At 58.5% G+C, this 23,807-nt stretch overlaps 1 protein-coding gene across 1 annotated transcript in view; it reads left to right on the top strand.

Moving 5' to 3' along the window:
• The first annotated feature begins 1,612 nt into the window (after window positions 1-1,612).
• Window positions 1,613-23,807, top strand: part of STK32C (serine/threonine kinase 32C) — a 36,682-nt gene continuing 14,487 nt past the window's right edge. The window contains exon 1 of the mRNA XM_059661670.1: window positions 1,613-2,034. Coding sequence (XP_059517653.1) covers window positions 1,773-2,034 — 262 coding nt within the window. The 5' untranslated portion in view covers window positions 1,613-1,772. The remainder of the gene's footprint in view (window positions 2,035-23,807) is intronic.

The following is a 23,807-nucleotide window of genomic DNA, read 5'->3' on the forward strand; positions in this document are numbered from 1 at the left end:
TGTGGGAGCTCAGAAGGCTGCGTCCAACCTGGGGGGCTGGGAACTTGTCTCCCTGCTCCTGAAATTTAACCCGAGACCCAGGCCTGCACCTCAGCCAGGCCAGGGGACCCTCAGTAGGGGGTGGGTGCAGTAGGGGGTGGGTGGGGCTTCCCGAGGTGGCTCACAGGTGATTGCTCCCTTGTCTTTCATGTCCTCACTGGTGGGCAGGTGGTCCCTTAGTGATGTATGGCCAGTCAGCACTGGCCCCTAAAGTGTGGCCCAGAAATGACATAGGTCGCCTCTGCTCACATTTCGCTGGTCAAGCAGGTGGAGGAACCACAGTGAACTTCAAAGGTGGGGCGGGAGGAATGTAACGCTCCATCCATGCACAAGGAGCCCTAGCGCTGCAACCAGGGGTGAGGGGCAGGTAGGCAGGGCAGGGCCCAGAGTGGCTGAAGGATGTGCCTGGAGGGAGAGGCAGCGGCCTGCGGAGAGACCCGCAGGGCCGGTGACCATGCACCCGCGAGTGGGACTTAGGCTGTCACCGGGGGCAGAAGACCCTCGGTCACAGGTAGGAAGGAATGGCCGCTCTGGGGCCTGGCTGGAAGGCAGAACTTAAGGAGACAAAGGCTTCCCCTAAAGTCAAAGTCAAGCAGCCCACAGCAAAACCCGGTTCTCCAGAGGATCAGGCCAGGGCGATGGGGGATCTCATCTCGCTGTGCGATTAGAGGCGGAGGCACGCGGCATCAAACCGCGCCCCCCCCCCCCCCCCCAATACGTGGCAAAGGCCGTGGAAAGGCCAGCGGTCAGCGCTCAGGCCCCTCTCCGACATGGGTAGGGCCAGGGGACCCTGGGCGACTCAGGCACACGATCCCCCCGGCGATCCTGGGGCGCGAACCTGCGCCAAGAGCTCTGGTTCAGCACTGGGGCCCTGGCACCTGCGTTGGGAAGCGGACCAGAGACCCAGCCAAGGGGACCCCGAGAGCGCGGGTGCAGGTGCTTAGTGCCGAAACCACCCCGGCACGCACGAATGTGTGTTTCAGCCTGTCGCCTGGGAGGGGCTCCTGCACCAGCCCTGCCGCCGCCCCTCCCCCGTCCTGCTCCCCATCCCTCCCGGGGCGCAGTCTCGCGAGCCACCTGCAACCCCAGGGTGGGATCCGCATCCGGTGCAGCGCCGCCGGGCTGCCAATCCCGAACGCGACCGGCCTCGGTTCCAACGTGGCCGTTTCCCAGCGCCCCATCCCCGGCCCGGCGCGCCCTTGAGAAGCGCAGAGCCGCAGGCTGATGCGTAAGGTTCCCCAGTTCGAGTGGCGGCAATCGGGGACGGCTTTGTTCACGGCGGCAGCGGGGGTGGGGAGACTCCGCGGGACCTCAACGGCGGAGCTGTCCCCGCCCACGACTCCATCCTTTGGAGGCCTCCAGGCTACTCCGAGGGGAACCTGGCCTTCCCTCCCTCGCTATTGTCCTGACGGTCCAGGCGGGGCCGCGGCCCCTGGATGCGCGCGGAACGGGCCTCCGGTCCCCCGAAGTGAGGGGCGCGTACAAGGCGCCGCGAGCCGTTCGGCCCCAGTCCCGCCCCGTCTCCGCCCCTGCGCTCCGCTTCGCCCGGGCTCCTTCCCGCCGGCCCCGCCCCGGCCCCGCCCCCGCGCCTCTCCGTCCGCGGAGCCCGCACGGCCTCCGGGACCCGCCAGTGCCCAGGCTGGGGCTGCTGCCAGCCGCTCCCGCTCCCGCTCCCAGCCCGGCGGGCGGGCCATGCCCCGGGCTCCAGCCGCGTCGCGCACCCAGGTCCGGCGATGAGGAGCGGCGCCGAGCGCAGGGGCAGCTGCGCCTCAGCGCCCCCCGGCTCGCCACCCCCCGGCCGCGCGCGCCCCGCCGGCCCCGACGCGCCCCTGGCCCCGCAGCCGCCCGCCGCTGGCCAGCCTCGAGCCCGGGACGCGGGCGATGCCCGCGCGCAGCCGCGCCCCCTGTTTGCGTGGAGCAAGTGGAAGAAGAGGATGAGCTCGTCCATGTCGGGGGCCCCGGCGCGGAGGCCCGTGTTTGACGACAAGGAGGACGGTGAGTTCTGCCGCACAGCGGAGGCTCCGGGCAGCTCTGGGGACCGCGTGGGGACCCCACACGCCCTCGCAGGAGGGCCGTGGCAGTAGGATTTCCTCCCGTCCAGACACTGCGGCCACGGGATGGGAAGGCGTCCCAGGGCTGCTTGGTTTCCGAGGAAACTGGCGGGCTGTGCCTGCGGTGCCCACGCGTGTCCAGGGCCCCGCCTGAGTCCTCCATGTCCAGTGGCGATCGGGCGGCTCCGGGCTTAGGTACGACACCGCCCATTGTACCAAGAGCTGAACCTTTTCATTAGGGACTGTGTGCGGCTCGGTTCATTACTCTCACCTGTGCTGTGCCCAGTGTGCAAGGGAGATGGCCGGGTCCCCTGGCCCTCACTCTCCCTCTCCAGGGTGAAGGCACATGCTACCTCCCCCCCCCCCCCCCCCCCCCCGCCCCCAGCCCAGCCTTTGCACACAGATGTGCGGTGGAGAGGCCTAGCCTTCCTTACAGACCTCCCTTTGGGAAACTGGTTTCCTCTCATGACCTCCTGCAGGTAAAGCTGCCCACCCAGAGTGCAGGTGTCTCTTGAGTGGCCATAGAGGGTTGGTGCTGGTGGAAGGCAGGTGACAGGCAGCAGGCCATCCAGGCACACTTCCCGGGGTCCTGCTGGGCACCAGGAGCCTTTGACTTAGGACCTGCAGGGAAAGTGGCTGTGTGGTGTCTGCCTTTGGGGCACCGTGGCAATGCCCATGCAAACACACAGCCCGTCTGCAGATGTCACACGTTTAAATGGTACAGTGATGACACATATGATGTTTTTTGACATTTTCCTAAAATAGTTGAGATCTGAATTTTTTTTTTCATTTGTAGGCAGCCTGCAGAGTATGATGGGTCTTTTATAATTTTAGAGCACAGCTCAGCGTGACAGCCCAAGCTATTTATTTCTGATAAATAATTTAAGTATGATAGGAAATTACAATAGTCCGACCGCAGGCCAATGTTGGTGAGTGTGCAGGCCTGTGCTGACCGTGGTCAGACGGAGTGATGGGCAGCCTGCTCTGGTGCTGGGGTGGGGGCCGGGGCTGGTCGGGCCAGCAGGGGAGGGTCATGGTTGCCTGCACTCCCAGGACGGGCATCCAGGACCAGCCACACTGGCACAGTGTGTGATCTGGGACTGGCTTTCATTTGTTCTGAACTTGGGGACAGCAGAACGCACTGCTGTGGATGTTTCACGTTATATGTCTTTGTTTTTAGCATAAATATTCAAAATAAAGAAAGCCCCGGGTGAACTAGGAACTAGTCAGGAAGCAGATTTACGTCTAGCTTCCTCCTGCAGGCAGAGAACACGTCTGAGAAATACATCTGTTTTCAGCATTTGCCGGTCTCAGCCAAGAGCTGGCCACTCTCTCGTGCCTTCGCACTGCGCTCTCTGAGGCACAGGTAGAGAGGTTGATGTCGCAGAAAGCACGGAGCTGCCTTCCGCTTGTTAAGGTAGAATTTTTCCACGTGCTGAGTGTGTTAAGTTTCAGAATTCATGGATCATTAAGAGGCAAAAAGAGCACAGAGTCTCCTTATGATGCTCGCAGTCTGATTGGGGAATTATTTAACACGTCCCCACCTCCTTATTTGCCTGCGAAAGGGTGGCCGAGGCACCAGCCCTCTGGGCTTGTGGGCGGTAACTGCAGATGCTTGCTTTTTAGCACATGTGACCACCGATCACCTGCTCGTCACTGGGCACGGTGGCCACATCCCCAAACCGAACACGTGAGACCAGGAGGCCAAACCTGTCCCTGGGCAGACGTTATCTGGGTGGGCACCCACTCTGTTCCGCTTGTATTCCACGACTGCGTGTCACCATCAGGGCTCCTACGGCTCGAGTCGCAGCTGTGTCTGCAGAGAGAACAGGCAGATCTTAGCATGAAGGCCATGGGTTTCTTTGGATGGAAAGAATAGGGTTTGGAAAGGAGAGAGGACTGTCTTGCAGGAGGGGAGTTGTGCCCCCTGAACCCACCTCCTCTCCAGGTGAGGGTGTGAAGTTACCCATCCCCTCCAGGTAGCTCCCCTGGGGAGCAGACTTAAAGAGGCGACTGGGTGGTGCTGGTGACTCGCATTTACTGGGACTGCATGGTTGCTATGGCAATGTGAAACCTTCTGGTGACTTTTTTTTTATTCAAACACCCAATTAATATATCAAATTTAGTATGCAGGGAAAAAGAAAGAGGAAAATAAGAGGGCGATTTAACAAAGTGCCAGGTAAATTCCAACTAATAACCGTAGTTGTGATGTGAAAAATCTTCAGTGTCCCACACCCCGCCAGTCCTGTGGCGTCTAGCGCCATTGTCCTTATCTGGCAGGGGTTGGGGCATGTCCAGGAATCTCTGAGCCTCTTCCTCACCCCAGAACCAAGGACCAACTTTTTCTCTCCCCTGAGCCCCCTCCTCCCATTCTGCCCCTCCCTGACTTCCAGGTGCCCCTGGGCTAGAGGGGGTTGCAGCACCTCCCGCTGAGCAGCTAGGGAGCCTGGGGGGCACCCCGCCCTTCTCAGCCGTTGTGGCTTGTCTCACGCTGGGAGGGAGTGACTGACCACCGAGAAGGTTTGCCTTTGTCCAGAGAGACTGGGAGTGAGCGAACCCTCGCAGGCTGCGCAGAGCCCAGACTGGGTGCTGGTGTGGGGGCAGGCAGGAGGGCTATCTGGTTCTCAAGTCACCTTTATAAAAATTAAAAACAGGCCTTTGTTTTTATCCTAATTAGAGAAGTATTACAATGTGTAAATTTGCAAGGATTTCACACTTCTCTGTTTTTCCTAAAATGGTCCTAAGTAGGAAAACCAAGACATCTGTATGCCAGCTCCGAGAGAAGGTGTCAGCGTGCATCTTCCCAGCCTTTTTCCAGGAATGTCCTCGCACACCCAGCTGTCCAGAAACACACTGTTTTCCTTGACACAGAAATGTTTGAGCGTGCTCCGTATACGCTTTTGTCATCACCTGCTTTTTACTTAGCAATCCGTTTCGAACGCCGTGTAGATCGGCAGCATCGCTTGTTGGCTAAATTTACAACAGCAGTTCCCAGTCCTGGCTGTGACCTGGACTCCACGGGCCCGCTCCCCAAAACATGGGCTGAATTTGTTGGTGAGGGAGGAGTTCAGACATCAGCACATCTTTAAGCCCCACCCCTGGTGATTTTGATGGGCAGTCAGGGCTGATAATCACGGCTTTGTAGCTTTCCTCTCTGTAGACATAACGCTGTTTACTTAATTCCCTATTGTAGGGCATTTCCATCTTACAAATACCATAAACAATTTAACAGTGAACATGTTTGTATACTCGTCTTTGCACATTTGGCCTTATTTCCTTAGCGTAAATCCCTAGGAATGACATAGCCACGTCAGAGGAGCGTTTGATACACCTGTCCAGCTCCCTCCATGAGCCAGTCACTGTCCTGGGTGCTAGTTTCACAGCGGTGACCAAGTAGATGTGGCTGCTGCAAGTGCGGGGTAACAGGACAAAGGGGAAGCCGGGAGACCGACAGTAGACAAGGAAACGTGAATAAATTACTGACCGGCAGGAGCGGCCGGAGCAGAGAGAAAGGGGGGGCCAGGAAGGGAGACCAGTGTTTGCTCCTTGCTGCCCCCCGAAAATACTTTCCCCGAGTCCTCACCAACTGTGGGTGCTGGTGGTGTTTTCATTTTTCGACAATCTAAAAGGTAGAGGTTGTATTAATTCTTCGAGCTTCTTTGATTACCAATGAGATTGATCACCTTTGGTTTTTGTGTTTGGGGTGTTCGTATTCTTTTCTGAGTTGCTGGCACCCACCCTGACCAGCGCTTCCTGGCCAAAACTGGGAGGTTTGCTGCCCTTTTCCTCTCACTGTTGCAAATACATAGATGCTGCCCCGAACGTTTTACCATTTACTTGGTAGGATTGCTAGTTCTTGTGTTTGTGGGGTTTTGGTACGGATGTGTTTAATGTTCGTGTGGTCAGATCCATCAGCATCTTCGGTTCTGGCAGTTTCCTGCCCCGGTGTCGTGTTTCCAAAGCCGGTTCCCAGGCACAGGTGGACATAAATCAGTTTGGAAATCTCCATCTGCATTTTCTTCAAGTACGTCTGTGGTTTTACTTTTTCCATCGCAGTTTTCAGTTCAGACAAACGTTCGACATAGAATGAGGATGTTTTTGTCCTGCGAGTCCTGCACTTTCCTAAGTTGAGCGCATTGGGGCTGTTTCTAAATTTAAAATGAATTCCTCTTGTGTGTTGGTTGCCTGTTTTTGTTGACCTGTGAGTGGGATCCTTCCACCCATCACGTTTCACACTGGGTAGTGCTGGGTGGAGCAACCCGTTCCTTGAACAATACTCGCCCTGGGCATGGCCACTGTGCCATAGTTCCTGTGTTGTTTTCTTGGGCTTTGTGGGTGGTCGGTCATGTCACCTGCAGAGAATGACTCGCTGGCTACTTCCTGGTGCTTCCTTGTTCCTTGTTGCGCTGCCCAGAGCCCATGTGTGGCTGACCCCATAGTGCTCCTGGGGCCGTAGTTCCCAGTGTCGGGCTAGCCCCAGTTTACTAAGTCTTTTTCCAGTGGGGGGTGAGTTTTAACCGGTGCCTTTTCCTTCCCTCCTGACCCTGAAGAGAGGGGCGGGCAGAAGGGTGGCTCTCCTTGTGTACCAAGCGTGGGTCCATGGCAGCTCACCCTCCCCCACAACACAAGGGCCCCGGGGGCCAGAAGCCTGGTGGCTGCAGAGCCTGGGCTCCTATCAGCGGGAGAAACACTGCAGGGGCCCCTGTGTGGGGATGGGGTCTGGGTTCCAGTTGGGCAGGAGGGCACGTAGTCCAGCCCGCCTCGCACATTCACTCTTGGGCTCCCCGTGAAGTACAGGGTGAGCAGGGGAACCTTTGGGAAGCCGTGGATTCTGGTGCGTTTCTCTCCCCGTGGCTGACGAGGCGGGTCCAGAGTGGGCTTGGGACCTACTGTCATATTTCTTTATGTAACAAATGTCAGCTCCGCATGTCCATCCATCTGCTTCTACGTTTCAAAATGCTAAAAATACGCCAGTTTTCTTTAAAAAATGTAACCACCCAGCTTCCAGTGGAGAAGAGCTGCAAGAACGCCCTGGCGGTCATTTCTGTTCAGGCTTCACTCTGAGGGTGGGGCTCCGAGGTGGTCTGGGGAGGCAGAGGCACGGAGCAGCGTTGCTCCCACGGAGCCAGGCTCGCCCCGAGCAGCTCCCCCAACCGCAGTGGGTCTCGGGGGTCGGGTCCGGACTCTGCCTTCCCCAGCAGTCCCCAGTGCTGCTGGCCCGTGGACACTCCAGGAGGGAGGGCTGAGCAGGTATGCAGCAGGTGTAATCGTTAAGCGAGGGCAGAAGCCCACCGGGCCCCAGTCCCCTTGTCACCGGCCCTGATGCGTGACGGGCATTGGTAGGAGATTGGACCACAACATGGTGGCAGCGTGGTGAACTCTTTTCGTTTAGTTTTTATTTCGTCTTGCTCCTGGCTGTCTTTTCTCAGGCATAGCCTGTTACCTACGTAACCAACATGCGACTATCATGTTGTCTCCTGCGTCTTCCCCTAAGGCTGCACCCCAAACCTCTTCCTTTATTGTAAGCTGAGACCGGGCATCTTTCCTGGCTCCCACCCAGGCAGGTTGCGGAAGGCGGTGTGGGCGATCCTCCCTTGTGGTCCCCTATGGCTTTGTCCCAGCGCTGGTCTTCCCGCCGCCTGCATGGAGACATGGAAGGTCCAGCCCCACACCCCTGGGGCTCGCTGTGGGGTCCTGATGGGGTGCTCTCTGCCACACCAGGCGGGACCCTCCTGGGGAGGCCCCAGGCCAGCTCTTTGGACCTCTCTTGAGCCCGTTGGTGTCTATGTTAAGGGCCTGGGCCCTGTGGCCGTGGTCCCAGTTCCCTCGTTGGTAGGAAGCTCAGAGCCGGGTGCCTCCTTCCCGCCCAGGGAGGGGGCACGCACAGGCCAGGTGCCCTGAAGGACGTGCTGGGCTCCTCTCTGCTCCCCAAGCACCAGTTGGTCCAGCGCGCTGAATGATTTTAATGATCGAAATTAGAGACAATTCGGGAGAAGCTGTAATTAATGAAATTATTGTTATTTTTAAAAACTGGGATGCCTGCTTCATCAAAAATGTTTTTCTCATTGTCCTAAAATTTATCATTTTAAACATGAAGGCATCTGACGGAGGTCAGCATGGCTGAGGACAGAGAGGAGGCCGGGGGCTCGCCGTGGCCTGGCTCCGTCCAGCCGTGAGACGGGTCACTTGTCCTCGTCCTCCGCTCCCACGGGCGCCCATAGCTGGTCACCGTGTGCTGCCAGCCCGTGTTGATCGTGTGAAAACCCTGCTTGATGTTATTTAAGTTCTGGAGCCGAGGAGATGGTGTGGGTGGGAGTCAGTGTTGCCTCCAATTTATTAAAAATAGGAGCTGAGCACACAGTTTCTCACAGCAACTTAAAAGCTGACTTTAGAAAGGTCTCTTTGCCTTCAGGACTCACATCACGACTCTTCACGCTTGTGCGCACAGGCGGGACTTGTTACAGCGGCCACAGGCCCAGGTCTGGCCTCCGGGGCTCAGCGGTGAGCTCGGTGCTGTGCTGAGCTCGGTACTGTGCTGAGCTCACGTTTCATAATGTTGACCGTCGTCCACCAGCTCCCGAGGGTGGGCGGGAGTGAGTCCTGTGGGGTTGGGGGGACATGGTGCAGGCACGCGGAAGCTTTTGGCGGAGGGGCGCGCAGTGAATAACAACGCGCTGTATTTCCCCGGCGAGAAGGTCCGGCTTTCGCACGGCCCTATACCTCTCCCCGTGTGCAGCCGAACTCCTCGAAAGCACAGTCTCCTCGCTGTTTCCGGTCCTTCCGTACTGGAGTCAGGATCTGTCCCCGTGGACCAAAGCTCTTGTGAGGTCCCTTCCACGTTGCTAAGTCTAATGGCCGGTTCGCAGCCCTCCTCATCCTTGACCCGTGGCAGACTGGTCACTCTGGGTCCCCTCCTTGGTCCCCTATCTTCCCGTGGCTTCCAGGATGTCCACTGCCCCATGTCCTCCTCTCCCAACTGACGCTGGAGCCCCCCGGGGCCCTTCCACCGCCCTCTCTTCTCACTACACTCACACATGGGCGATCTCAGGCTTCAAATGCCATCCATATGCCAACGGCTCCCTAATTTGAATCTCCAGCCGGAGCCTGCCTCCCACATTCCAGACTTTTCTGTCCAGTCTCAGATTTGTCACCACCCCTCGTGTGTCTCATAGATGTTTCGAATCCAGCACATTCAACAGCAAGTTCTGATTCCAACCCCCACCCCAGCTGCTCTGGCCTGAGAGTGACCTAGGCCATCTGCCCACAGCTGTTGGCCAGAGCAGTCACACCCCCCGCCCTCCCCCCCCCCCCCCCCCCCCCCCCCCGCCTCTGTCCCAGAGGCCAGAGGGGCCACCTGCCAAGCACATGGGCAGCTGGGTGGTGCAGTGATTTGGTGAAAGCACTGATGACCATGTGTCCTTCAAGCCTACTTTAAAATTGTGCCCCCCGCCTGGCCCAAGTGGCTCAGTTAGTTGAGCATCATCCTGTGCAATGAAAGGTTAAAGGTTCAATTCCAACTCAGGGCACATACTGGGTGTGGGTTTGATCCCCAGTTAGGGTGCATATGGGAGGCAACTAATCAAGGTTTCTCTCTCATATCAATGTTTCTCTCTCTCTCTCAGCATATCCTCCAGAGAGAATTAAAATAACAATAATAATAATAATTATTATTATTAAATAAAATTGTGCCCCCTCCACCCCTACCCTGGCCCCCCCTCCCCAGCCCAGCCTGCTATGCTTTTCCCAGCGAGGGCTCTGTCTTCAGTGGTGGGACCTTGTTAGTGTGATATGGGGAGGGGCTCTCACAGGAGGGCCAGCTTGGGGGAGACCAGTCAGCCACACCTCAGAGAGAGGGACCTCCCAGAGCCCTAACTCTCTTTCAAAAGAATTGGGGCCTTCAGGGCACAGTGTGAGTCTCGCCCCTACAGCAGTGCTTTCCGCCGGGGAGGCAAAGGCACTGGGGGACCAGGCACAGGGCCCTCCACCCCTATGGGCAACAGGAGCCTGTGGCCATTTGGACGGCCAGACCCTGGCTTCCGTCTGTCCTTGCTGATTGTTCCACCTTCTCTGATGGGCGAGCTGTCGGTTCCGGGCTGTCAGAGCGGTGAGCACGGACGGGGTGCTCGCAGGGATAGGCCCAGAGAGCTGGGCTTGAGGACAGTCAGGAGCAGCGGGGGGAGGCGGGAGGGGAGGTAGTGGGGGGCACTGCCCCGGCTGTGGGAAGGAGACTCAGAGGCTGCCTGCATCTTCCTTGAGGCCGAATGTGATGGATGAGTCTCGGCGGCAGCAGGCGCCACTGTCCGGAAGCCGCTCCCTGAATTAGGCTGGGAACTTGGTATGTGGGCTGGTTATGAAACACCCGTCTGACAGGAGCCCAGAAGCTGGCCGATGAGCAGAGGGGTGCCTCGTGTCCAGGCCGGGTGCTGCCTGGGGCAGTCCCTGTGCGGGAGGCGGCTCGGGACCTCAGCTGGGTGTGGCTCCGTCTGCAGGACCCCCTGCCCTTCCACAGGCTGAACTGGGAGCGGGGGCTGGAGGAGGGGGCAGGGGCCACCTCTGACCCCGGCTGGCTCAGCATGCTGACACCTGGGCGGGCCGTTCCGTGCGGTGGGCCGGCTGTGCCCTGTCGAATGTTAGAGCATCCCTGGCCTCTATCCATGGATGCAGGGCACACCTCTGTGTTTGTGACAGTCGTGCCTCAACATTGCCACTCGGCCCCCACTGCTCTAACCTGCGAGAACAGCCACAGCGGGGAAGTGTCATCGAGGTGTGGCTGACGGACCGGGGGATTCGGTGTTGATTCTGATCACCTTCAGGCGTCCCCCCTCTGGCATCATGCCTCCTGGGCCAGAACGTCCCAGAGACAGATGGTCCAGTCATGGCCTCAGCTTGCAGACGAGACCAAAGAGGCTCAGAGAGGCAATGCCTCATGTGGGCCTCAGAGCCAGGCCAGGGGCGGGCGGAGGCCTGTGACCTGCACAGCCTGGCCCCACTTGCCTGTTTTTACCAACACCAGGGCACTTTGGGGGCTCCAGGGCTGACACCCTAAGGCTATCGAGCTGTCCTGGGGGGTGTGGGTCAACCTGAGTGTGTGTGTGAGCACAAGTGTGTGTGAGTGTGGGCACACATGTGTAGGAAGATGTGTGCAGGTGTGCATGTATGAGTGAATGTTTATGTGCATAGGTTGTGGGTGTACTTATGCACACGTATGAATGTGCAAGGGTGAGATTGTGCATGGATGTGTTTATGAGTGCATGTGTGAGAATGGGTGCGTATGTATTTGTGAGGGTATAAGATTGTGTTTGTATGTAGTTGTGTGTGCACTCACTCACACACAAGTACATACAAACAGCAGCCGAGACCCCATCCTCAGTCCAGTGAGGGCCCCTGCTTGCACAAGAGTGCCCTGGGGTGTGCACACCACACCAGACTCCCACGTTGCTGCCTGGGTCGTCCACTCCGCGTGGACTGCTTTGCCCGTGGGAGTGCAAGGGGCCGTGGTGGCGCCAGCTGCTGTCCCTGATGTCGCTGCTCGCCTCTTTAAGGAGGAGCTGGAATTGTTGGGGCCCCTGCAGGGGAAGCCTGGGATCTTGAGAGAGGCCTGGTGTTTGAGGGGAGGCAGAGCCAACCATGGACCCCATCTGTGAGCTCTGCCGCCGGCCCCCTTCTCTGTTGGGCGGACAGGGAGGTGGACTGCCCACTCCCTACTGCCAGCACCCGGCTCATTGGGGCGGGAGGTTAGGAATGGCCACCCTGTGCTCACGGGCGGACTCGGAGCCATGTGTCTGTCCACCTGTCTGCGGCAGAGTCTCCAGTGCCGGGTGACAGGCATGGTCAGAGCTGCGTGTTGGGGCTCGAGGTGAGATGTGCAGCTTGCCTGTCACGCTCATCACTTCCACCCCCGAGGGCAAGGGCCAGGGGAGGGCGATGGGGGAGGCGTCCTGTTCCCAGGGTTCCTGGCCTTGGAGAGCTGAGCCCTGCCCTCTCACTGGTGACAAATCTTCAGGCCACGAGTGCAGTCTGTGAGAACATCACGGGCTGAGAAAGGGGGCGAGGGGGGGGGGCAGACAGCTGTCACCCAGACCCAGGCAGTCCTGGCTTTGGACCCAGTGGGCTCTCAAGAAACTTTTACAGCATGAACTCCGATTCCTCTTAATTAAAGAAAACTGCAATGCCCCAGAGAAGACACGTTCGCTCCTCTTCCGACTGAGTTAATTGAAAGGTTCAGAAAGTCTCCGTTAATCACCACTTACTCTCTGGCGATTTCCCCGGCTCCGAGGGCAGGACTCTCGTGATTTCAGCTCTTCGTGTTCCAGCAGTGAGCTCCCGCGGCAGGGGGATCCTCCTCAGAACGGAGCAAAGACACGAGGGCAAGGCCGCGTTCTGCTCACTTTGGACCCCACGCGGCCTTGCCCACACTACGCGCTCGATGCATACTTGTTGAATCCAACTGAAGTGAAAAGAAAGAGAGAATGGACGAGCTGATGTGTGAGAGGGTGGGGCTCAAGGCCAGGAATAGAAACGGTTAATTTTGGAAATCTGCTTTATTGAAGCGTAATTTACATAAAAATAAAACCCCTTCCTTTTAAGGATGTGATTCAGTGAGTTCTGATAGTGGTGTGCAGTCCTGTCACCACCACCGCCATCGACTGTGGACTGTCGCTATCACCCCAGAAAGTCCCTGCACGCCTGTGGTCAGTCCAGCTGTGCGCTGGAGCCGGCCCGTGGCCGGGGGGAGCCAGGTCTGCACAGCCCTCCTTCCCTCTCAGTTCTTAACGCTGGTTTTGGAAAAGGAGTTTTAAATTTTGATGAAGTCCAGTTTTCACTGGTTTCTTCCTTACGGTTCACTCTTTTGGGGTCCTCTCTAGGAAATACTTGCCCAAGTCATGGCCACAAAGATTTTCTCCTTTGTTTTCTTCTAGAATTTTTATGGTCTTAGCTGTTACTTTTTGTTTATATTCCATTTCAAGTTGATTTTTGTGTTGATATGAAGTAAGGGTCCAGGTTCTCCTTTCTCTCATTCTCTCTCTTTCTCCCTGTCCCCTTCCTCCCTCCTCCTGCTCCTCCTCCTGCTCCTCCTCCTGTGTGACTCAGCTCCACGTCCTGAAATAACTGTCCTTCCCCATTGAAGTTCCCCGGCACCTTTCTTGAAAGCCCATAACTATGGGCCTTTTTCTGGCCTCCGTCCTGTCGCATTGATCTGTATGTCTGTCTTTACACCAACCCCGCGCTGTACTGAGGACCACAGCTCTATAGAAAGCCTTGAAAGCAGATGTGTGGGCCTCCAGCGTGGTTTTCCTTTTCAGGTTGTCTTGACTGTTCCAGATGTGTGGCCTTTCCCTGGTGTCCGTTAGCATCAGTCTGTCAGCTCCTACGAGCAGCTGGCTGATCTTGATTGGGGCTGCACTGAGTCTACTGATCCATTCGGAGAGAACGGACCTCTGACTATGGGAGTTTCCCAGCCCACGAACATTCCGTGTCACGGCGTTTATTCTGTCGTGGCATTGAGTCTGCATGTCTGTCAGCATGCGTTACGGGTGTCACGGTGCAGGCATCGCACATTTTCATTTGTTCCTACATATTTCATATTTTTAAAATCAATTGTTACATATGGACTGTAGCCTAAAACCTTGCAGAACTCACCTATTTCAGTATCTTGTTTGTAGAGTTCCCAGGGTTTTCTGTGTCACAGTCATGTCACTGCTGAGTAAAGACATTTTTAGTTCTTGCTTTTTGCACATTTACTGCGCTGTCTGGCATCTCTCGCACAATGGTGCACAGACGTGGAGCAAGCAGACACCCTTGCCTTTTTCCTGGTCTCAGAGAGAGCATTCAGGATTTCGCCGTGAAGTATGACGCCTTCTCCTCCTCGTGTGCCGAGCTTCCTGTTTTTAAACCACTCGTGGTCGTCAAAGTTTGTCAAATGCGTTTCCTGGTCTGTGGGGTGGTCACATCTTTTCCTCCTTCACTCAGCCAATGTGGTCAGCTGCATCGGCGGACTTCTGGACGGCGTGCCCACGTCGCATTGCTGAGTGCAGCTTCCTCCTACTTCACCCATGGTCACATCTGCGCTCGTCGGGGACACGGCTGTAGGTTTTCTGGTCTCGGGACCTCCGGGTCTGGTGTTGGTATGGGGTCCCTGCTGATTTCTGAGAAAGCCTGGGTGAGGCGGGTGTTCTTTCTCCATGAAATGCCCGCTGGGATTCCCGAGTGAGGGCACTGGGGCCTGGAGTTTTTGTGGAAGGTTTGAACACACATTCGGTTTCCTTCATAGATATGGGGGCTTCAGGGGTCCCAGTATTCTCGTGTTACTGTTGGTTATTGTGTCTTTACGGAATGGAATCTTTCCATTTCATGGAAGTGGTTGAGCTGGTTGGCATAAGGTGGTTATTTTCCTGGTAACGTTTGTAGGGATGCCTCCCTTTTACAGCAGTATTCTGTGTTTTCTCTCTTTCTTGTCTATGATGACAAGGAGAGGACTGGTCCAGCTCTCTGGGCTCGTCTGTCTCTTCCTTCCCTTGTCTGGCTGCGCCTCCCACACCTCGCCTTCTTTCCATCCTTTTATCACAATGGAATGTCCCTCCTTATTGCGGGTAATACTCCTTGCCTCGAACTCCATTTGATATTAATTTGGCCACTTTCTTTCAGTTCGTATTTGCGGATAGATTTGTTTTCACCCCATCTGTATCTTTAAATGGGAAGTAGTTCTTTCATAAATAGCATATAGTTGAGTCTTGCTTTTTAAAGTCCATCCTGAAAATGTCTGCTTTTTAATTGGATGGTTAATCCATGTACTTGAATGTACATATTGATGTGTTTGAGTCTGCAGTCTTGCTATTCTTTTTATTTCCCATCTGTTGTTTGTTTTTAGTTATTTTATTTATTGATTTGGGAGAGAGAGGAAAGAGAGACAGAGGTATTTGTTGTTCCACCTATTTATTCATTCATTGGGTTGATTCTTGTATGTGTCCTGTCCGGGGATGGAACCTGCAACCTTGGCATATCAGGGTGACGCTCTAACCAACTGAGCTACCTGGCCAGGGCACCATCTGTTCATTGTTTCTCATCCCTCTCCCCATGTTCGAACGCGAGGGCTTGAGGGGCGATCTTGCTAACTGTCCACCCAGCGCTGCAGGTCTCAGCTGTACCCTGAGCTCACCCCGTCGCTGGGACAGGTGGTCCGGCTGCAGCCCTGCCGCTGCTTCCCTGCATGGGGATGGCTTTGCAGCCCCGGGCTGCCCCTTCCCGTGTTCTCCAGGTGAGCTGCTGCCTCCTGACCTGCTCCAGCTGTTTTCTGGCAGCACCTGCCGGGCCCCTGCAGATCCTGCGGGATAGCAGGTGTGGGGACGGGGGGCGGGGGAAGGGGGGAGAGTGTCCTCAAGCCTGCCTGGTGGAAGTCGCTTTACCACCGTGTCCCTGTGTCCGCGAGATGCCTCCCTTCAACTGGCCAGTGGAGGCTGAGCTGTGGACACCCCCAGGGCCTCAGCAGCAAGGCCTGGATTTTGGAGAATCTGTGACGGGAAGACCACATTCTGAGCCACATGGGCAGGGGTGCTGTTCTGTCTCGGCTCCTCTATCACTTCTGAGCCCCCTTGCCCTTCGGCTGTGGTAGGGAAGGTGTGGGGCGGGGCGGGGCCTGGCAGCCACAAGGAGCCGTCTGGGAGTGGGCTCCAGCAGAGCATGGGGAGAGTGGGAGCCATCTGGGGCCGTGGGGAGGGGAGTGGGTGGCGACAGATGATGGTTTCACAGTCACCCCCCAGCAGAGCCAGACAGCCCCCTCAGCCTCATCCGCTCACTTCCTCATGCAGTGCCTCCACGGGAGCCCCACGGGTCCCGCTCTTCCCTCCAGCCTCGGCTCTGCAGCAGGCACTGGGAACAGCTGCCTGCTCCCATTCCCGCCCGCCCTGCCCCCGATCTGTGAACGCTGCGCCCTTGCTTGGCTCCTCTGCACCCACGGAGCACGGCGGCCCTTCTGGAGGCCAGGTCCTTCCCCACGGCCCAGAGCCGGCCATCAGGACGCCCACTGGCCCTCCCAGCAGAGCCCGTGCCCCGGGTGAATTCGTGTCCAGGCTCCTGCCTGCAGCTGGTCACAGAGGGAGGGTCCACCCTCCCCCCCAGGCGCCAGCGCCTGCTCAATCTCTGCTGTGGAGTGTCAGTGGCGGCCTGTTTCCTGGCAGCACCTGCCGTCCGGTCTGCTCTGTCCCTTCGAGTTTCCCCTCTGGCTTACCTTTGTCCCTGCGGCCGCTGGCCCGCGGGTCACTCCGCCTGGGTGAAGGGAAGGCCTTCCCGGGCTGCCTCCACGGCTACAGTCAATGAGCACGGAGCCCTCGGCTGGGAGGACCAGGTGCCGCCTATCGCAGAGGCCTGGCCCCGCCCCGCCCCGCCCCGTGGCGCCCACCTGTGCTGCCCAGGCCTCACCCTTCCTCCCTGGTGGGGTGTCCGTGTTGACAGTGGTCCCCTGTGGGGGAGCAGAGGACGTGGGGTCCCTGGGCCCAGCGAACCCAGCGCAGGGCCGGCCTCTTCAGACCTCAGCCCCGAGAGGAGGCAAGGGGGCTGAAGACGACTCGCCCTCCTCCACGGGGCGGGACCGGTGGGCGGTCACTTGGCCCATCCTGGCACCACGCCTCCCCTGCCCTCCGGTGGCAAATAGGACGCTGTGGAAGCACTCTGCGGGCTCAGTGCCCAGAGAGTGGCGGCAGGACACTGAACGGAGGGCCCCTGGTCCCATCAGGGGAGCCGTGGTCAGGATGCTCTGTGCCGCCTTTTCCTGACAGTCACCGGCTTTGCTGCCTTTAGTGGGGACTTGACTGGCGAAGCCTGTGGCCCTCGGTTCAATGAGCAGCACAGGCCGGCCGGCAGGTGCAGGCTGGGTGGCTGCCCCCCCCCCCCGCCCCCGGAGGAAACTGCCAGGAAGCTGCTCGGAAAGGGGAGGACCCTGGGCTCTGTTTGGAGGCTGCGAGTCCTGGCACCTGGGGAAGGAGACAGGGGAGCCTTTCTGTCCGGGCTGGTGGCCTGGCTCTGCCTGGAGACACGTGGCCACGGAGGGGACGGCATGAGTCTGCCTTTTTCTGGAGCTCCCTGGTGGGTGGTTCTGCAAAGCCCAGAGGGAGCGGCGAACGTGGCGCCTCGAAGGGGTGCTCCGGGTATTTTGAGCGCAGCCCCAGCTCCTCCTGAGCCCGGCGGGCGCAGTGCTGCATGGTGAGCGCTCCCCACCGCCCACGTTGGCGGCGCTGTGGGTGTGTGGACAGTGGCTGAGCCTCGGCTGGCCGCGCAGGGAAGGAGAGCCTGGGCCCGGAGAAACGGATCTCCCGTTCAGGGTGGGGGGAGGGGGTGCGGATGGAGGCGGGAACAACCTTCTCCTGGAAACACGATTCCTCTTGGGCGGGGAGCGTGCTCCATCCTCCAGCGACTGCTCAGACCTCAGACCACCTCCTGCCTCCCAGGGGCTGAAATACCCGCGTGGGAGGAGCCCTGACATCTCAGTGTCTCCCTCGAGGTCTGGGGGTATCTCTGCTCCCTGAGCCAGTTCTGAAGGGCTTCCACTGGCCGACAAAAACCATCTCACCAGCTGCAAAGTGGAAACTTCCCGTCTGCAGCCGTCGTCTTCCCAGAGCCATGCTCTCCAAGTGACATTTCCGTTTCCTAGACAGTGTTTCCAGGCCTTTCCAGGCTGAGCTCCAGGACCACATCCTTGGGGGCTACATGAGGATATGCATATTTTTAAAGCCATTCATGCCCGGCCGGTGTGGCTCAGTGGTTGAGCGTCAACCCATGAACCAGGAGGTCACGGTTCGATTCCCAGTCAGGGCACATGCCCGCTCACCTGGGTTGTCTTGGGACTGTTTTGGTTCTGAATGATAGGTTGTGAGCGTCACTGCACGTTGATCGTGATGAATTTTCTGTGTGTATCGATGGTGGAGCTTCCCAGCAGCGGCCCCATCGTCCTGACCGCCCACAGCTGGCGCTGACACTCCCGGCAGGCTCGGCCCGCACCTGCCCAGCGCCTGCAGCCGGCGTGGAACAAGCCTTGTGCTTTGCAGAGTCACGCCGGTGTCTCCTTGTCACGGTGACTGGCATCTGCACATGAGGAGGGAGGTGGCACAGTGTCACATCTGATTGGCTGCCCCGTGGGACCCGCCCCTGCCTTGTCTGTGGGGTTGGCTTGCTCGCGAACTTGTATAGGCTTCTTGTCATTTAAGGAAGTGCGCCCTCATTTGTTATGTTTATTGCAAATACCTTTCCCCAGTTTGTAGTATTTTAATTTTTTTTTAGATTATTTTTTCTCTGTGCGGAAGTTTTATGCTTTTTATAGGGTGACGCCACCCTCTGACAGAGTCCTTCCTTGGGGGCTTCTGGGGTTGTTTCCTGCTTGGAAAGGTCCCCCTTGTTCCAGAATTACAGATAAGTTCACTGTCATCCATTTTTTAAGAACTCTCATGGATTCGTTGTATGTGCGAGAGGCTCAGGAGTCCACAGGCCAGCGGGCCCCTCAACTCTCTGTGACCCCACTTTGCCGCCCAGCGGAGGCCGTGGGCTGGAAGCTGGCCTGGTTCTTCAGGCCCCGAGGCCTCCTCAGAAGAAGAAACCTGCTCAGGTCGCAGGAGAGGTCGGACCCCAACATCCCCGAAGGCCCAGAGCCTGCGTGTCACCCCAGCGAGCCCCCCGCCGGGCCTCCTTCCTGCACGGGGAAGGGCGGGGCTGGCCTTGAGCTCTGTGACTGCTGCTGTGCTCCGGCCACTGGGCACAGGGTCAGCCCGGCTCCCTCCCCAGCGGCTTCGGGGAGAGCGGGCAGGCCTGGCCACCCTGTCCCATCATCCCGTGGTTTTGTATCCTGGCCAAGGCGCTCCTCCTGGAAACCACGAACCTGGGCTCCCGCGGGAATGCAGACCTCCGGGCTGCTCAGGCCTCCTGACTCCTATTTTTAGAAACACGCAAGAGAACAGAAGTCTTAGGCTCCGCCTCCAGATAAGGCCTTTCCTCAGTTCTATTCATTTTGGCCTAAAAGAGACCCACCGTTTTCCAGGAGGATAGGTCAGCCCTGCAGGAGGGAGCCGGCATCTCCGCTGTTACCCTGGAGACGGGCATGTTTGCTCTGCACTGTGGGGATGGGCCCTGTCTGGGTCGCCCAGGAAACCGAGCCAGGAGCAGGAACAGGGCGTGCGTTGTGTGTGGCATTCTCAGAGAGCACGCAGGGCCCCATCGAACCAGCTCAGGGTGGAGGTCCCCATCCCGTGCTGGGCGACACCCAGAGGGCTGAGTGCAGGCTGGTGGGTACCAACACAGGCCAATCCCAAAAGCCTCAGCTTCTTGGCACCTCATGGCTCTCCTTAAAACTCTCCCTTTTTAATCCTTCCCTGAACATTTTTCCTGCTGTCTTTGGCTGTTTCCTAGCCGTACGTCTGCCTCCCAGTCTTCTGTGAACTGGAAAAATCAGTGACCAGAACATCATCCACCGGGGAAACCGTTCCGACCCGAGCGAAGGTTTGAGCGAGGCCTGGGGAGCCGCCGAGCTGCAGGGCGGTGTCCTGGCTCCTGCCTCCTCCCAGGTCCCTCCCAGCCTGCTTCCCACCCAGAGAGGGGGCTGCAGTCCCAGGGAGGCGGGGGGGGGGTGGGGGCGAGGTTCGAAAGGCTGGGCGTCCCTGCAAATGCTCTTTCCATCGGTTCCTTGCTCACAAGGTGCCGGGGGAGGAGGGGACGCTGTGGTTGGGAGCTGGCATGTCTCTCATGGAAGGGTTCGTTGGAGGGACTTCGGGGGGAAGGCACTGGACTGAGCCCCAGAGGAGAGGCTACAGGGAGTAGGTGGCCTAGAACCCAGCCATCTAGGGGGAGGGGCGGAGCTCGCAACTGCGGGGTGCGGGCCACTGGCCTCACGGTCATTCGTTGGGCCGTTGGGTCGTTGGGTGAGGCCATGACATCTGACTGTTGAAGGAAATGTGTCTGAGGAGTGGGAGGTGGGAACAGAGGAGGGGCGTGAGAACCTGCTGTGATTTTGGAGGGAAACCATGGCTGTCGTGGGCTTTCACGGTGTTCGGAGCCCCACCCACGGTCCCGTCCTTACCATTTGTTCATGGCACCAAGTCCAGACTCTGCGGAGCCAGACAGGCCGCGGCTCCCTCAAAGGGCAGGGGGCGAAACCCCGTGCCCCTGGCCCCTTTCACACGAGCCAACTTCACCTCCTTCTTCCCGCTGGGCACCCGGCTTTCCCTGTGGGCTCAGCATCCCACCCCACCCCAAGGACTGTGTGAACGGATGCGGGCACCCCATGGAGGCCGGCATCGCCCAGCGGGCCTGTGGGTGTGGACCTGCCCTGATGGCTGTCAGGCTGTTTAGTGACAACAGTTCTGGGGGAGGGGGTGCTGTGAGGTGTCCAGCTGGGCTCTGTTGTGTTAGGGGCTGGGCCCTCTGGGTTTGGGGGTCGTGGGCTGATTTCCTAGGGTCCCCGTCATGGCTGTCACCTCTGATTCCCTTCCTCTGAGGTGCAGCTGCCCCCTCCGCAAAGCTAGTGTCCTCAGAGACTCAGTGCCGGCCAGCGCTCCCGGGAGGCAGTGGCAGCCTGGAGGCAGGGCCCGGCAGTGGCCCTGAGGGGACTGGGATGTCTCAGGGCTCTCTCTGCCCCAGTTTGCTTTTCCCCAAGTTTACTCGGCAGACAGGACAGTGCCTGAGCGATGAGGACTGGGTGCCATCAGGTTCCCAAGCCTTGGGCAGATGTCAGCCGAGGTGCAGCCTCCACAGCCTGGGAAGGGTTTGTCAGCCTGCACTTCCTGCAAAGCCAGCAGCTGGGTGCGATGTATTAATCTTTAAATATCCACTTCCCATTAAAAAAAATATATATGCAAGTCTTTTGAAAGAAAAGGTCTGAAATAAAACCACAGGCTCTCTGTGAGGTAGCATTTAAAATAGTGAGTTTTCTTAACTGCCCCGCCTGGCTTCTATTTACCCAAATGCAGACGGGACCCAGGCAGCTGCCGTGTGTGACACAGACTGCATCTGCTGTCAGCCGGTCCCCAGGCAGGCAGAGCCTCCCCCTCCCCCCAACAGGCCATCCCTCTGCCTGGCGCACTGGGACCACCGGAGTCGTCCCCTCCCCCGAGTCCCAGCCTGGCAGCATCAGAGAACCTGAGGGTGGGCGGGCTCCTCTGGGCGGGGGCAGTGCTGGGTCCTGGGGTCTCAGCCCACCATGCCTCCCACCTCTGCTGTCCTCTGGCCACTGGGAGAGGTCTGTCCTGTCCTGCCTGATGACCCCTCGGGCTTGGAGATGGATACCACTCTCTGCATGGACCCTGGATTCCAGGCTGAACATGCTCATCTTGCAAACATTCGGACTCATTCCAGTTCTCAGCATCTCATAGTCTCAGCGGCGAAGTAACTGAGGCCCAGCGTCCAGTCAGGAATCTGCTAGGAGGGGAAGCCCGTGGGGGGAGCTGGGAGCGCAGGGGTGGGGCGGTGGGGTTTTCCATCTGCCCTTTACTCTTCACTCATTCGCTCCTCACTGGCTCACAGCCTGCACTGGGTGTGGGGAGGGAGAGAGCTTGGGCTGCAGGGGCACTTTGCTGCCCCCCAGACATCACCGCAGTCACCCCCACATGGGTCTGCCAGGGACTCTCTCCGAGCCTGACCCTCAGCGCACCTTTCAGGACAAGCAGCGACTCTCCTGATGGAGGCTGCGCTGTGGGGGCGGCCGTGGGTGGGCACAGGAATGTCCCATTGATTTGTCTGGAGGCCTTGGAAGGCGGAGCAGACAGTAGCTGATCTTGGCGAGGCTTCGTGGATACATAGGACATCAGTGATGGTGAGCGCTCGGGTGTGTGGGCCGGCAGCCCCACCTCTGCATGGCGAAGCGAGGGGTGCTCCCTGGTAGTGGGGCGCGGTGACAGCTGGATCTGGTGCTCTTGATTGGTGAGCTGACACATGGGAGAGACACTGCACTCTCCTTAGCTCAAGAACGGCCTTCATGCCTTTGGGGATAAATCAATCCGTCAGCCAGAGCCCAGCAGCCAGCATATGCATGGAGGAGGTGGCGCTTAGCAGGGCAGTGGGGGTGATAAATGGTTGTGAGGCCCCATGCTCGCAGCCTCCACACGTTTTTCCCAAACACCCTCCCTGCCCCCGCAGCAGCTTGCAGGACTGCCTGAGTCTCTCTGAGTGTCTGTCTCTCTCTCTCTCTCTCTCTCACACACACACACACTCACACACACACACACACACACACTCACACAGAGATCTGGCTCAGTCAGCAGCATCCAAAGGCCACAGTTCCTCCCACGGCTCAGAAATTGCCGGGATCCCAGCGAAGTGTAAAGGCTCCAGGTGGGATGCGTCTGCCAGACCTGTGGCTGGGCAATCAGTGCACCCACTCAAACAGACCATGTGCAGGACCTCCGTGCCCCACCACTATGCATGCGCAACGCACACAGATACAAGTACACATGCACACAGGCAGAGAGCTGCACCCACAGGCACAGGCAATCACGTGCACACACAGAGACCTGCGCCCATAGGCACACACATGCACACATGGAGATTTGCACCCACAGGCACAGGCACACACATGCACACACAGAGAGCTGCACTCACAGGCACACACATAGGCAGATAACTGTACCCACATGTATGCACAGGCACAGGCACACACATGCACAGAGAGCCACACCCACACGGGCACACATGCACACACATAGGCAGATAGCTGCACCCACACTCACACACAGCTGCACACACAGGCACAGGCACACACAAGTGTGGCCTGAGGTGTACCATTGGGCTCCAGAATAAAAGTGAATCTGTGCTGTGTGAATCCTCCCATCCTGGTCAGGTTGTAAGGGACCTAAAAGGAGACCAGGCCTGCACTCGGCACCCTGCTTCTAAAGGGGGTGCATGGCCCCCTTGCGTGGCTGACTTGCTCTGCACAAACTGAGCCCACGGTGCATTCATATCGACCAGAGAAGCCACGTGGGGAGAAGGGGCCAGGGAAGGCTGGGGTGGGCTGGAAGGCCCGAGCACATGACATTCTGTGGGCACAGCTGCTGGGCGGGTGAGCAGAGATCAGCGATTCTGCCTTGGCCGGGCTGGTCCCCAGGCTGAGCACGGGCCGTGCAGGGTGGCTCAGGTCCCTGTTGATGGAGCATCTCCGAATTAGCCCGCTCCCACATGTGCTCTGTCGCTGGCTGGCCTCCCTGTGGCTGCTCCGGCAGCAGGAATGGGAGGGCCTTGGCACCGCTGCCCTCACCTCACCCGGCCTCGCTGCCCATCGCTGCACAGTGGTGAGTGGCAGAGACTCAGCCGTGGCTCCTCTCGCCTGTCCCCACAGCTCCCCACCCCTGGCCTCACCCCAGGCTCCAGGCTGGGGCTCCTGTCCCCCGCCTGCTCATAGCGTGTGTGCTCACGTGACACTCTCTTGGAGCCTTTCCAACCGGCTGAGCCCACTCCAACCCCTGTGCCCAGAAGCATGTCTGACCAATGTGCGGGAGCCCATAGGGCTGTGCCCATGGGCCTGAATCCAGAGGGGAAGGGCCCTCTGCTCCCACCTGCAGCCCCATTCTCTGGAGGCGCTGGGGTTGCTGATGCCACCCCCAGAGACTGCCTGTTCTCCGGAGCCCACTCCCTCTCTCGCTTCCTGGCAGTCCATACGCTTGGGTGAATCTTGCCCTGATGGATCCATGGCTGGGCTCCCCACATCGACCCTGAGCGCCCAGGAGGCACACACACCCCAAATGTGGGGCT

The sequence above is a fragment of the Myotis daubentonii genome, chromosome 13, assembly GCF_963259705.1.
Source record: "Myotis daubentonii chromosome 13, mMyoDau2.1, whole genome shotgun sequence".
Lineage (NCBI taxonomy): Eukaryota > Metazoa > Chordata > Mammalia > Chiroptera > Vespertilionidae > Myotis > Myotis daubentonii.